Source organism: Dendropsophus ebraccatus, chromosome 12 (assembly GCF_027789765.1).
Source record: "Dendropsophus ebraccatus isolate aDenEbr1 chromosome 12, aDenEbr1.pat, whole genome shotgun sequence".
Classification (NCBI taxonomy): Eukaryota; Metazoa; Chordata; class Amphibia; order Anura; family Hylidae; genus Dendropsophus; species Dendropsophus ebraccatus.
In genome coordinates this window covers 37,912,592-37,926,829 of record NC_091465.1, presented here as the reverse complement: position 1 = coordinate 37,926,829, position 14,238 = coordinate 37,912,592, and the positions used below count along the sequence as shown (strand labels likewise).

The window sequence follows — 14,238 nt, the reverse complement described above, 5'->3', positions numbered from 1 at the left end:
GTATCGGCCGGATGAACATCACTTTATTTTAATTGGAATGCAGACACATTCTGGTGTGCCCACGCTTCAATTTGCCATAGACCACAATGTAAAGTACAGCCAGGAGCCATACTTTACACTATAACACAGTCTATCTTGTTCACTATCAGACCTTACTAAATATAGGTCGCACACAATAGAACTGTCAAATATTTTCTGTGGCCGCAGAGAACCACAGCCATAGTGTATACAGGTTGTATACACTATGGCCATGATTCCATAGACTGCTATTCAATAAAGCAGTGCTGTTAAACAAATACAGTATGTGAACATGGCCTTAAAGTGAACTAAAGCCGTATTCTGGGATCCATTTTTTTTTTAAATGAAAACTAAGGAATACTGACCTACCCCAGTCCCCTGGGGCTCCTGGTCCAGTGACTTCCAGTCTCCTGCTGGCAATGTAATAACTGGCTCCATAGAATAGAAACATGCAGGACTCTTTGAGAATAACTCATATATACTGCACATAAACTGCAAAAAACAGTCAGAGACACTGACACAGAAGGTCTGTTCAAATAGGATTTCTCCTGTTCTTTATTCTGGTGAAAAATGAGTATACAAAAACACATCACAACCTCTGATCATCTGACCAGCAGAACTCAGAATTTAGAAATTTATTATAACTCAACCCTGACTTGTACTTCTCAATACCGTTGTTTGGAGATTTCCTTGGTCTTTTTGGTGTTGTTTGGTTAGTGGTGTCTCTTGCTTAAAGGTGTTGCAGCCTCTTGGTTCTTTCAGAGAAGGTGTGTATTTTACATGAGCCAATTATTGGCCAGGAGCGTTGTTAGAAATGCCTTCTGCGCTGATTTGTGATCTGGCATCTTTTCCTCCCGTCCTGCTCTCCAGCTACCCCTGTATCTTTAGGCCACTAGTGATGAGCGAATACTGTTCGATCGAATAGATATTCGATCGAATAGTGAGATATTCGAATATTCGTACGAATATCCCTCGATAAATATTCGATAAGCATTCAAATCCCCCAGCTTACTGTTTTACCCTCCGAATGGTCAAATAGATGTTTTTTACTAATCGAATACTTGTTCCCATAGACTTTAATGGGATCGAATATTCGAATATTCGCGGGATATTCGTACGAATATCGAATATTCGAATATCTCACTATTCTCTCATCACTATAGGCCACTACCTCCTCCAGAATGGTGTTTTCTTTTCAATCTGACATAATGCTCTCTGCTTACATCTCTGTCCGAGACAGGAACTGTCCAGAGCAGAAAAAGTTTTTCTATGGGAATTTGCTGCTTATCTGGACATTTACAGTCTCAGACAGAGATGTCAGCAGGGAGCACTGTGTCAGACTGAAAAGGAAAGATCACTTCCTGCAGGACATACAGGAGCTGAAAAGTACTGCATTTTTTTTAATAGAGGTAAATTACAAATTTATGTAACTTTCTGAAACCAGTTGATTTGAAAGATAAAGATTTTTGCTTCATAACCCCTTCAACTGCTATTGACATGACAGGAGAAAACTAGCACATCAGGAGTGGTCTGACTGCTGGGACTGCTACTGATCAAGAGATTTTAGAAAAATTGTTTCACCAAATGAACAGACTGGCTATGCAAAGCAAGTGCTCTATTTGTTTTCCATGTGGCCTTTGAACATTGCTGAGCGCAGAGAGGGGCAATGTTCAATGACCCCCTTAGAAAATGAATGGAGCATTAGTACCGCATACCCTGACAAAGCGTCTGAACATTGCCAAACTGACCCTTGGCTGTTTGTAGACTACGAATACTTGATGAAAAGAAATAAATAAGTGCTGCTGCTTTTTATTTTCATTTGTGTAGATTATAAGTAGGTAACCCCTTTTATAAGGTCTCTGTATGCTTCTGTAGTGTGATCAGAAGTGAGAATATTATCAAAAATACATTACAGATACCGCCATATACTGCTTACACAAGAAAAGACTCAGTGACCAAGTAAGGAGGGTTAAAGAGAAATTTATTGTATGTATGTGTGTATGTATGTGTTGTGATTGTTACCTCCCATCACTCACAAAGAGCGTACAGCAACACACAGGACAGGAAAAACCCCCTGTGGAGGAAACCTGCAGGGAAGCCATGGCCACTGTATTGCCCTTCCTCTGGCATACTAAGGGAGGATAACACTATAAATTATCAATCATTTAGTTGGGGCTGTGTACAGAGAGTGTATACTGTATGTTAATTTGTGTCAGTGTGTGTGACTTTTAAAGGGGGTTTCTACACGAAATGTACTGACGAGCTAACCACCGGATTGCTCATTAGTCACTGAATTACCGACACCCGGCACCAACGTCATTCAGTTGTTCAGTGACCCCACTACACAGTAATCAGTCTGTCTTAGTGCATTGTGTAGTGGTGATGATATGTAACTGCAGCTCAGGTGACATTCAAGTGAATATGAGCTAAGCTGCAGTTACACATTGTCACTGCTACACAGTGACCAGAGACAAACATCATTCACTGTGCAGTGTGGGCTGCTCAGCTGATCAGTGTGGCTGCCGGTTGTTGGCACCTCGCCGATCAGTGACTGATGGGATATCCTGTTGAAAGCTCATCAGTAAATTTTTCCTGGAAAACCCCTTTAAAAGTACTGTGTTGGTGTGTTGGAGGGTAAAGGGAATGATGTGTGTGCATGCGTGTTCTACCTTACCTGCTCCTTTGGGTCATCCGTCATGGTCTTCTACTCATCGATCTCAATTGATGTTCCAGGGTCCACTGCTGTGTCGATCTGGCTTACGATGTTACCGACCACTTTCCACCTGCATGGATACAAAACGATGTTCCTGCAGCGAGCGCATGAATATGGGTAACCCCATGGGCCTTGGACTTCAAACTCCCATGCGCTCCTCCTCCACCAACGAATGGCCCAGCTGTGATGGGGTCGCCTCTGTCGCATCCATGCCCAGTGGAAAGGGTCCTGTGCCATGATCTGGAATCAAATAATTTATGATTGAATAATCTTTTCATGAAGGATTCATAATCATAGACTACACTTCTGGCTATACATATTTTTTTGATTACTAACCTCTTCACACGTGGTCTGGTCAATCCAAGCTCTGAAGTCCATCCGGTAAAGCAAATAGTTCCGTTGGTCGTGCAGCTCTTCCTTCCGCCATTCCCAGGATCTTCCTAAGGCCCACGCGTAGATCTCGTATCTGAAGTCCTCATCTTCTTCAAACTGGTTCGCTAGATAACTGAAGAAGAGAAAGTGAAGTCATGGTTTACTATATACTTCCATATCAGTGTAAAAGAATCTTGTATGGATTTAATAATAGTAACAATGTGAAATTATGTTGATATGAACCTATATGGTACAAATGCTACATGCTAAAATCTATAGGCTTTTTATGTTTTCTCTGCATATAAATATTAAAATCCCCTTTCACCTTTCTCCTATGTAATAAACATAATTGTTTTACAAACTATGATGGAAAAGCTGACTTAAAGCATCAGATTTACAATTACTTGACAGCATTCCCTTAGACATATACACATGAATAAACTCACAGGGATGCAAAAAAGTATTCTTTATACTCCTCGATGGTCAGTCCAGCTCTCTTGAAGTACGCGAGGGTCATTGCTAGCAGATACTAGTAAGAGAAGAAAAGAAGTTATGTTTTAGCTATATGTGGTGATTATATGTCTATGCGTAATATTATAGGACCATCATCCTCACACACACAATTCACCCAAGCAGTATATAAGTACCTTGTCCGAGATCCGTAGGCAGATGTCCTTGGCCAAAAACAGTTGGATGTCCTCGTCGTCTAAGAAACAAGTTGAATAGTTTAAATGACAAGAAGATTATTGGACTATACGTATTTCTGTCCCTTTGATTGTTGTCAGGGCACAGCACAGTACAAGCAGCTGTGTCTCTATCTGGTCCTGTTGCTCAGCCCTATTCCCTTCAGATGGCGGGAAATCCTAATAGATTATCTGGTCTCTGCAGTTTTGTATAAATTGATTGTCTGGGCTTTGTCATGTGACCAGCATTACCGGGCTTTATCACAGGTGTTTTTCTTATAATGAATATGGCTGGTAATGCTGATCACACGGCAAGGCCCACACAGACAATTTAGGTAAATGATGGAACACAGCATTGAATCTGCTGCAGATCCTGTATATTGTGCTCTATGGCTAATTGAAGTGGGGGCACACCTAAATGTGCCCGCATTCCAATTAAAATGAAGTTATGTTCATACGGCCAATACTGCAGTATCAGCCGGGTAAAAATCTGAGACATCGGCTGTTAGTTGACACAGCAAACAGTGGCCCTGTCAAATAATGGCCGATGTTCATGCCATGTGTGAACATGGCCTAAAGCAGAAGAACTACAATGGATTGTCTGGTCTTGATCATTGGGAGGGGCAGGGAATTTTACCAAGCAGGTTCAGGAATGCAGCTATTTCTTCTGGCTGCAGGTCGGTGTCCTTCCTCCTCTTCATGATGGTGGTCATTGATCTGTGATATAAAAAATAGATTTTACTGTCAGAATTCCAGCGATACAAAATACAACATAGCATAGGCTTGTAAAATTATTGGACAATTTATTAAAAAATAAAAATAAAAGATCCATTGTAATGTAAGGAGAATATATGACCTGTCTTTGGCTAAGAGGAAGTGATGGTAATATAATAGATGAGTGTTGTGCTGTGAATAGTATATGAGATGATATGTAATACAGTAAGTGTTGATTTGCAGTGATATAAAATCTTGTACTTACGTCTCCTCTTCATAAAGGTCGATCAGTTCTCTCTTCCTCTTTCTCGCCATCTCTTAAATGAAAGGGATATTACCATGAATATGTGGGAACATATTACATATATTGTATTGTATTACAAGTCCGTTGAATATTTTTTTTTTACCCTATATGCATGCCTTCTGATTAGTTTACCAGCCAGACAGGGGTTAAGTGATTATACAGTACATCCCAACTTAACCCCTGCCTGGCTGGTAATTTGAGCAGGAGGCATGCATACAGGGTATACAGCCTGCTAAATAACAACAGGCACTGCCCACTCAGGAGCAGAAGCTTGCTGCTCTTGAGTAGGAAACCCTGTTTGGATTCTCTTCATTATAATAGGGGTACCTGTTCCCCTATTTTGTATGTGTGTGTGTGTGTGTGTGTTGTCCCTCGCTGTAGTAACAGAAAAACTGAAAAATCTACAATATATATGATCAATTACCTGGAACCGAAGTCGCCTCTTCTAAGCATAAAATAAGAAACAGTAAAGAAATGGTTATTATAAGTCCATTATTCTAAGAAAAATAATGCAAATAATAAATTCATCAATTCATTTGCTTATTCTTTAAAGTGACACTGTCACCCCCTATTTGCATTTTGACTGCTCTCCACAGGTGTAAAGGGTAAATGTTACAGCTTTCATTACTTATTTTATATCACACCTCATGGTGCTTGTTCTGGTAAAAAGTCGTTTTTGTCACTTGTGGATTGGTATATGTGTGACATCATCACCACATAGGCCCCGTCCCCTCAGCGGCCATTGGTGTGGGACAATCTGGGGGGGTTGGGCCTTGAGCTTTAGGCTGGCCCTTCCAATAGCTGCTGAGGGGGCGGGGCCTATGCAGCGATGATGACATTGATGGGGGCAGGGCTAAGTTATGCTAGGGGCAGAGCGGTGTGGCACAAATGGCGCGAGGCCCCGCCCACATATACCAATCCACAGGTGATAAAAACGACTTTTTACTAGAACAAGCACCATGAGGTGTGATATAAAATAAGTAATGAAAGCTGTAACATTTACCCTTTACACCTGTGGAGAGCAGTTAAAATGCAAAAAGGGGGTGACAGTGTCACTTTAAGTTTTTCATTGCAACACTTAAATAACATATTAAATTTATTGTACAGGTCATTTTGTTATTTCATTTGTGGCAATACGAAATATTTTAGTGAGTTTATTTCACTATTTTTGCAAAACATTCTTCAAGAATGAAATAAATCATGTTTGTGCTCTCCCAGAGCTGTACGGGCTGTGGCTGCTGGAAAGGATGATGGTAGAGGGATGCTCAGTGTCCCTCCAGTACCCTGTGTCTCTCAGTGTCCTTCTGCCATCACCCTATCCAGCAGCCACAGCCCCAGTGTCGGACTGAGGTACCTGAGGCCCACCAGAGCAAATGATCCTTGGGGCCAACGAATTAAGAACCCGCGAGACACGACATGCTGACCCTGTCCTTTCCTGGATTCATCTGTATCTGTAACAAATTCCTTGGGATAACTTTTTCAGACGAACTAAAACTCTCAGAACACCCTACATTTATACAGCTCTCAGGGTATGCTGGGAGTTGTAGTTTCTTAGTGGACAACCCTTTAATAAATCGCTGTGTGCAGAGTCTCCTGGTGGCTGCAGTCTGTGGGTGACAACCATCAGCCCTGAAGGTCCAGCAATACATCTGTCTACAGAGGATTGTACTACTGTACTACAACTCCCAGCATATCCTGAGGGTTGCAGACTGTCAGTAAATGCTAGGAGTTGTAGTGCCTGCAGCTGTTGTAGTTGGGTCCTAGGTGCATTATACAGTGAATGCTTTGTGCAAGATCTGAATACATAGATCTGTGGGGGCTCAATGCAGGGAAGTGACCCCAGAACATCACCATACTGTCCCACTTACCATATTATCACCATACTGTACCTATCTATCACCGTTCTGTCACACCTTCCATATTACTATCATACTGTCACACTGTTACCATATTACTACCATATAGTCACACTGTTACCATATTACTACCATACGTCACACTGTTACCATATTGCTATCTTATAGTCACACTGTTACCATATTACTATCTTATAGTCACACTGTTACCATATTACTACCATATAGTCACACTGTTACCATATTACTACCATATAGTCACACTGTTACCATATTACTACCATACGTCACACTGTTACCATATTACTACCATACGTCACACTGTTACCATATTACTATCTTATAGTCACACTGTTACCATATTACTACCATATAGTCACATTGTTACCATATTACTACCATACGTCACACTGTTACCATATTATTACCATATAGTCACACTGTTACCATATTACTACCATACGTCACACTGTTACCATATTACCATTATACCGTCACACCGTAACAAAACCCAGAAAACCAAGAACATTATTACCAATAATAGCTGTATATAAGGAAAAAAATATATTATCACCTCACCGTGACCATCAACAATACCACCACATAGTGACTAAGGGGTCATTCACACATCTGTAGAATTCCATCTGTACACGGTCAGCGTTCTGCAGACTGGTCCTGGGTGCTCCCAGCATCAGGATTGATTATGATGTCGGGAGCACATAGGCAGTTTAAAAGTTCGCAGTAGTGTACTGTGCTGATGGCGGGCCGTGTCAATATACTACCCCAAACCGTACACTGACCCATTTAGACACCAGGCTCTGCACACTATAGAAGTGATTACAGTGCAGTTACTAATGACTCACAGGTGACATCTTCTTTGCTTTCTTCTCAGCCATCATGAAGACTTCTCTGGCCACAACTCTGCAGGGGAGTAGCTGGGGGTGACTGGGGCAGGGGGACAGTTGGGGGGGACAGGGGCAGAGGAAGCAGCTGGGGGTGACAGTGGGGGAGCAGCTGGGGGTGACGGGGGGGGAGAAGCTAGGGGTTTCAGGGGCAGAGGAAGCAGCTGGGGTGACAGGGAGGGAAGCAGCTAGGTGTGACAGGGGGGGAGCAGCTGGGGGTGACAGGGGGGGAAGAAGCTGGGGGTGACAGGGGGGGAAGAAGCTAGGCGTGACAGGGGCAGAGGAAGCAGCTGGGGGTGATAGGGGGAAGCAGTTGGGGGTGATAGGGGGGAAGAAGCTGGGGGTGACAGGGGCAGAGGAAGCAGCTGGGGTGACAGGGAGGGAAGCAGCTAGGTGTGACGGGGGGGGGAGCAGCTGGGGGTGACAGGGGGGGAAGAAGCTGGGGGTGACAGGGGGGGAAGAAGCTGGGGGTGACAGGGGGGGAAGAAGCTGGGTGTGACGGGGGGGGGGGGGGAGCAGCTGGGGGTGACAGGGGCAGAGGAAGCAGCTGGGGTGACAGGGAGGGAAGCAGCTAGGTGTGACAGGGGGGGAGCAGCTGGGGGTGACAGGGGGGGAAGAAGCTAGGGGTGACAGGGGCAGAGGAAGCAGCTGGGGGTGACAGGGAGGGAAGAAGCTAGGCGTGACAGGGGCAGAGGAAGCAGCTGAGGGTGACAGGGGGGGAAGCAGCTAGGTGTGACGGGGGGGGGGGGGAGCAGCTGGGGGTGATAGGGGGGAAGAAGCTGGGGGTGACAGGGGCAGAGGAAGCAGCTGGGGTGACAGGGAGGGAAGCAGCTAGGTGTGACGGGGGGGGGAGCAGCTGGGGGTGACAGGGGGGGAAGAAGCTGGGGGTGACAGGGGGGGAAGAAGCTGGGGGTGATGGAGGGGAAGAAGCTGGGTGTGACAGGGGCAGAGGAAGCAGCTGGGGGTGAAAGGGGGGAAGCAGCTGAAGGTGAGAGGAGAAGCAGCTGGGGGTGACAGGGGAGATCAGTCAAGGGGAGAAGCTGGGGGTCACAAGAGGGAAGCAGCTGGGGTGAAAGAAGGAGCAGTGGCGGGGGAAAGCATCATCACTGACCCTCACTGAGCTATAGCTTATGCTCCTCACTGGGTCAATCACAGTGCTGGCTTTGGTCTGGGGGGGGGGGGGGCGCCTGAACACTAATGCTGTCATCTGAGTGGGTAAGTGAGGGCCCAGTCAGATGACAGCATTGATAGAATGTTGCACTATAACAATGTCAGGGGGCCCAGCTGCCTGCGTGGCAGTCGCGTCGTGAAATCACCATTTTCTCCAGACTTCTCCTTTAATTGTTGCTTAGGTACATATACATTATTGATTGACAGCATCATTTCTAACACTTTCCATTGTGGACTATTTTGTTTGGATTGGTCCTATGTGATATGTAATAAAGTAGATCCAGCACTCACAGTTACTTATTCCAAGAGATGCATATACAGCCTAAGGCCATGTTTACACAACCTATGGTTAGCATAAATCACGGACGTTGTTGCAATTTGCAACAACGGCCATGATTTATGCTTTACATATGTTGTATTGTACACCCCGTCCGGGATCTCTAGCAGCGCCGCAAAAAACTGACATGTCAGCGGTCGCAGAAAACCTGTCAGCAGGAATTCGGATGAGGGCGCACGCATCCAAATTCAGAAGAAATATAGATCATCTGGCCAGTACTGCAGTACCAGTTGGGATGATCCTCTCTGACACTGGCCGTTCTGTGATCTGGCTGGGTCACAGAACGTCCGAAGTCTTACGCCATGGCCTAAGGGTACAAACACAAGTATCGGATCCGCAGAGGATTTCATGCTGCAAATTTGCAGCGTAATCCGCTGCAGATCCTTTCCTGTTGGTTTCTATGAGAGGACATATTGACATCCCGCTGTGAGTATGTAAGTGACAGCCCGGTTAATCCCCCGCCGGCCGGAGCATACTGTACCTGCTCCGCGTTCCAGCTTGCATTGGGGGTTCCCGGCTGGACGTCTCCCTCAACAAATCAGTGCACTGCCCTGTTGCAGCACACTGATTGGCTGAGGGAGGCGTCCAGATGCCGGGTGCCCCCAAAGCAAGCCGGAACGTAGAGCAGGTACAGTATGCTCCAGTCTGGGGGGGTAACGGGGCTATAACTTACATACTCACTGCGGGATGTCAATATGTCCTCTCATAGAAACCAACAAAACGGGATACGCAGTGGATCAGGTTCGTGTGTTTGTACACTAATGCTAATATTCATTAGACTAGAAATCAAGGGGAGCCTCAGTATCCATAGTGCTGCATGCAGCAGTGCTAGCCATATCTAACTGTGCTGAAACAGGGCATGAGCAGCCCTGCAGTTTCCAACACAGCAGACAGCTATCTTACCCCTTACTAATGCCGCTCTAATTGCCCCTAACAACCAATCAGATTACACCTTTCATTTTTAAAGAATCTGTGAGGAATGAAAAGTGGAATCTGATTGGTTGCTAGGGGCAACTAAGACAATTCTACTTTACACCAAAATACCAATAGAAAAACAACTGAACCTCTGACATATTACAACATATAAATTTTATTGTTAAAAATGCAAAAGAATAACAAAATAATGTATAAATACACAATGAACCATGGCTGACAAGAAATATTAAAAACGACAAACATACAGTGAGGGGGCTGCTGCAGATGGACACAAGTAGATAAATAAATAAATAGATAAGTAAATGGTAGACTAAAGTGCTAAATACAGTACCAAGAAAGCTATAGGTAAATGGTATATACTAAACGAGCCAAAGGAGTGCAATAAACAATTCATAAATTACAACTAATAAATGAAATTACTAAGGTGTCCTACCATAAATAATAAAGGTCAAAGTGTCCACCGGCGGCCCCCACCCCAACGCATGTTTCGGCGTAAAGGCTACGCCGAAACGTGCGTTGGGGTGGGGGCCGCCGGTGGACACTTTGACCTTTATTATTTATGGTAGGACACCTTAGTAATTTCTTTCATTAGTTGTAATTTATGAATTGTTTATTGCACTCCTTTGGCTCGTTTAGTATATACCATTTACCTATAGCTTTCTTGGTACTGTATTTAGCACTTTAGTCTACCATTTACTTATCTATTTATTTATTTATCTACTTGTGTCCATCTGCAGCAGCCCCCTCACTGTATGTTTGTCGTTTTTAATATTTCTTGTCAGCCATGGTTCATTGTGTATTTATACATTATTTTGTTATTCTTTTGCATTTTTAACAATAAAATTTATATGTTGTAATATGTCAGAGGTTCAGTTGTTTTTCTATTGGTATTTAGCTTGCTACTAGAACCCGAAGTTCTTAAACCTTACATTTATCCCCCATACATTAGAGCAGTACAGGTAGTGTCTTGTATGGTGGAGTTCTACAGACTTTATATATGTGTTATCTACTTTACACCAGTTTGATAAATCTCCCCCTATGTGTATGTACATAGCCTAATATACTGTATAATACTAAGTCATATAATAATAATAATAATAATAATAATAATAATAATAATAATAATATATGGTACCCATAAGTCTTGGGTTTTATTGTTTATTACTATGGCGCTCCAGTGTGCTGTTTATATGTAAGACACATTTTATAGATATGCTAATTATCCTGTTTGGTGCACTGGGGGCGTCCTTTACCCCAGCCCGCTCCTCTGCTAGTATTCTTTATTCATTAGGGGCTGATGAGGACCGGGCATGGGTAAAGGACGCCCCCAGTGCACCAAACAGGATACTCTGCATATCTATAAAATCTGACATATTAACAGCACACTGGAGCGCCATAATAGAGGGACCATGGACGTCTTTGTATAATGCCCTACTGGCTGCCCAAACCTACCGATAGATTCCCTATAATAATTGTTCTGGATATTACTATACTGTATAATTACTACATCACCATAAAGATAAGAAATGAACCACTCATAATTGTAAGTTGAAATTTTTTTTTTATTAATGGAAAAAAAAATACAGTGAAAACATAAATACCATAAACAGTGAGCCATGACTGCTGATACATAAACCAGTAACAAGGGGGACTCAGAGTGGGGGAGCACTTACTATGGTACAAATAACAGATCACATAAAGTGCAGTACAATAGCAGCATAGTACATGAGGTAATACATAACAGCAGGATTACAGGGAAGCACAGACATCAAACTGCAGGTGCAGAACAGAACATCTGAGAAGTACATGAGCTCTACCTGTAACCAGGTAATAATTACTGAGGTCCATGCACACAGCCCCCGCCCTGATGTATGTTTCTTCGAGGGGTACGAATTACTAATACACATTATAATAGACACAATGGCGGAGATAGATTGCATTGTCTTATAATAACAATGTTCTCTGTTGCCCATAGCAACCAATCACAGCTCATATTTAATTATACTAGAGCTCAATAATATAGGAAAGCTGAGCTGTGATTGGTTGCTATGGACAACAAAGAATATTATTACTATAAAAGACACAATGGGGGAGGTATATTACAATGTCTTATAATAATGTCCTCTGTTGCCCATAGCAACCAATCACAACTCTGCTTTCATTATAGCAGAGCCCATTAGTATAGGAAAGCTGAGCTGGGATTGGTTGCTATGGGCAACCAAGGACAATATTATTGTAAAACAGCTTGATCAATCTCCCACAATTACTTTTATAGTTACATATAACAATAGATTAATAATAATGGGGATAAACATTACCAAAAATCACCAAGAGAATTGTGCTGCTACTTTACCTCTGAAGACTTGTAGACGGTTGGTGATGTCTCTCAGGTCGCGCTGATGTACAGTCGGGTCTCCTCTTCCTCCGCAGAATACAGGTAATACTCACAAAATCGCAAAATCAGGAACAAAATGAAGCCGGTCTGTTCTCCAAAGGAGCAATCGCTGACTGGCAACAGTTGATGTTGTTTGTTTATTTTTCAATCCAAATCCTGCGATCCTATTGGCTGATGCCGGCGACAACCAGATCCTGTGATCCTATTGGCTGATGCCTGCAGCGCTAAGATCCTGCGATCCTATTGGCTGATGTCTGTGGCACCTATTATGGTCATTCTACCCATCAATGTCTATGGCAAAGACCACAGTAATGTCATGCAGCATTTATATTATAAGACTTCTCAGTTACTGCTAGAACCTGAGGGTATATTTTTCCTCCTTGTGTCTGTAGTGGGAGCTGCCATGTTGGTCTATAAGTTTCTTTGGCTAATTCAGAATAAGCAAGGACAAAGGTCATGTCTCCAGGCATTGCCTAATGGGCAACAGGTTTCCAAAACTGATGCCTGGAGGTATATATAACATTGATCTGTTATGTTACAGGGTCAGGGGTGACGTCTGAATTCATTTTGGGGTCTCATTGTCTGGACTTCTTTCGGTAAAATAACTGGTTTGGAGAATTCCTGCTCCTACAAGGACCATAAACACCTTGGACCTTCTTGTACAACATCACATCCTCTCCTTCAGCCACTCCTCGAGACATCGCATAACAGCGCACCCACACACGCCTGACCCTGCAGAACATCGCATAACAGTGCACCCACACACCCCTGACCCTGAAGAACATCTCGTAACAGTGCACCCAGACACTCCTGACCCTGCAGAACATCGCATAACAGTGCACCCACACACCCCTGACCCTGCAGAACATCGCATAACAGTGCACCCACACACCCCTGACCCTGCAGAACATCTCTTAACAGTGCACCCAGACACCCCTAACCCTGCAGAACATCTCATAACAGTGTACCCAGACACTCCTGACCCTGCAGAATATCGCATAACAGTGCACCCACACACGCCTGACCCTGCAGAACATTGCATAACAGTGCACCCACACACGCCTGACTCTGCAGAACATCGCATAACAGTGCACCCACACACACCTGACCCTGCAGAACATCTCATAACAGTGCACCCAGACACCCCTGACCCTGCAGAACATGGCATAACAGTGCACCCACACACACTGACCCTGCAGAGCATCTTATAACAGTGCACCCAGACACCCCTGACCCTGCAGAACATGGCATAACAGTGCACCCACACACACTGACCCTACAGAACATCTCATAACAGTGCACCCAGACACCCCTGACCCTGCAGAACATCGCATAACAGTGCATATACACACGCCTGACCCTGCAGAACATCGCATAGCAGTACACCCACACACACTAACCCTGCAGAACATCGCACCCACACACCCCTGACCCTGAAGAACATCACTTAAAAGTGCACCCACACACCCCTGACCCTGCAGAACATCACACCCACACACCCCTGAACCTGCAGAACATGACTTAACAGTGCAACCAAACACCCCTGACCCTGCAGAACATCTCACCCACACACCCCTGACCCTGCAGAATATTGCACCCACATACTATACAAATAAAAAAAAAAAAAAAAACACCCCTGACCCTGCAGAACATTTCCCTCAATGTGGTTTACCTCCTGCTGCCTCATTAACAGCCCGGGAAACCAGCTGCCTCACAGCTTCATAGTTACAGTGCAGGGCGGGCGAGCGGGGGCAGGATGGATGGGTAAGTAAATTTATTACAGTGACTCGGAAAGCAATGGCGATTGGTACTGTACGAGACAGCACCAATCGCCATTA

General features: G+C 44.1%; 1 protein-coding gene across 3 annotated transcripts; it reads right to left on the bottom strand.

Moving 5' to 3' along the window:
* Positions 1 to 2,465: 2,465 nt before the first annotated feature.
* On the bottom strand, positions 2,466 to 12,530 carry LOC138769151 (speedy protein 1-A-like). 3 transcript variants are annotated; one of them, XM_069947412.1, is made up of 8 exons: positions 12,359 to 12,530; positions 5,229 to 5,249; positions 4,766 to 4,815; positions 4,424 to 4,503; positions 3,751 to 3,809; positions 3,550 to 3,632; positions 3,068 to 3,236; positions 2,466 to 2,971 (listed from the first exon to the last, which is right to left on the bottom strand). In XM_069947412.1, exons 3-8 carry the CDS (start codon positions 4,813 to 4,815, stop codon positions 2,723 to 2,725), a joined length of 690 nt encoding a protein of 229 aa, XP_069803513.1. In that variant the 5' UTR covers positions 5,229 to 5,249; positions 12,359 to 12,530; the 3' UTR covers positions 2,466 to 2,722. The 3 variants fall into 3 exon arrangements, with proteins under 3 accessions (XP_069803513.1, XP_069803514.1, XP_069803515.1); XM_069947413.1 differs by having other exon boundaries at positions 4,766 to 4,817; positions 5,229 to 5,246; XM_069947414.1 differs by lacking the exon at positions 5,229 to 5,249 and having other exon boundaries at positions 4,766 to 4,817.
* Between the last annotated feature and the right edge of the window lie 1,708 nt (positions 12,531 to 14,238).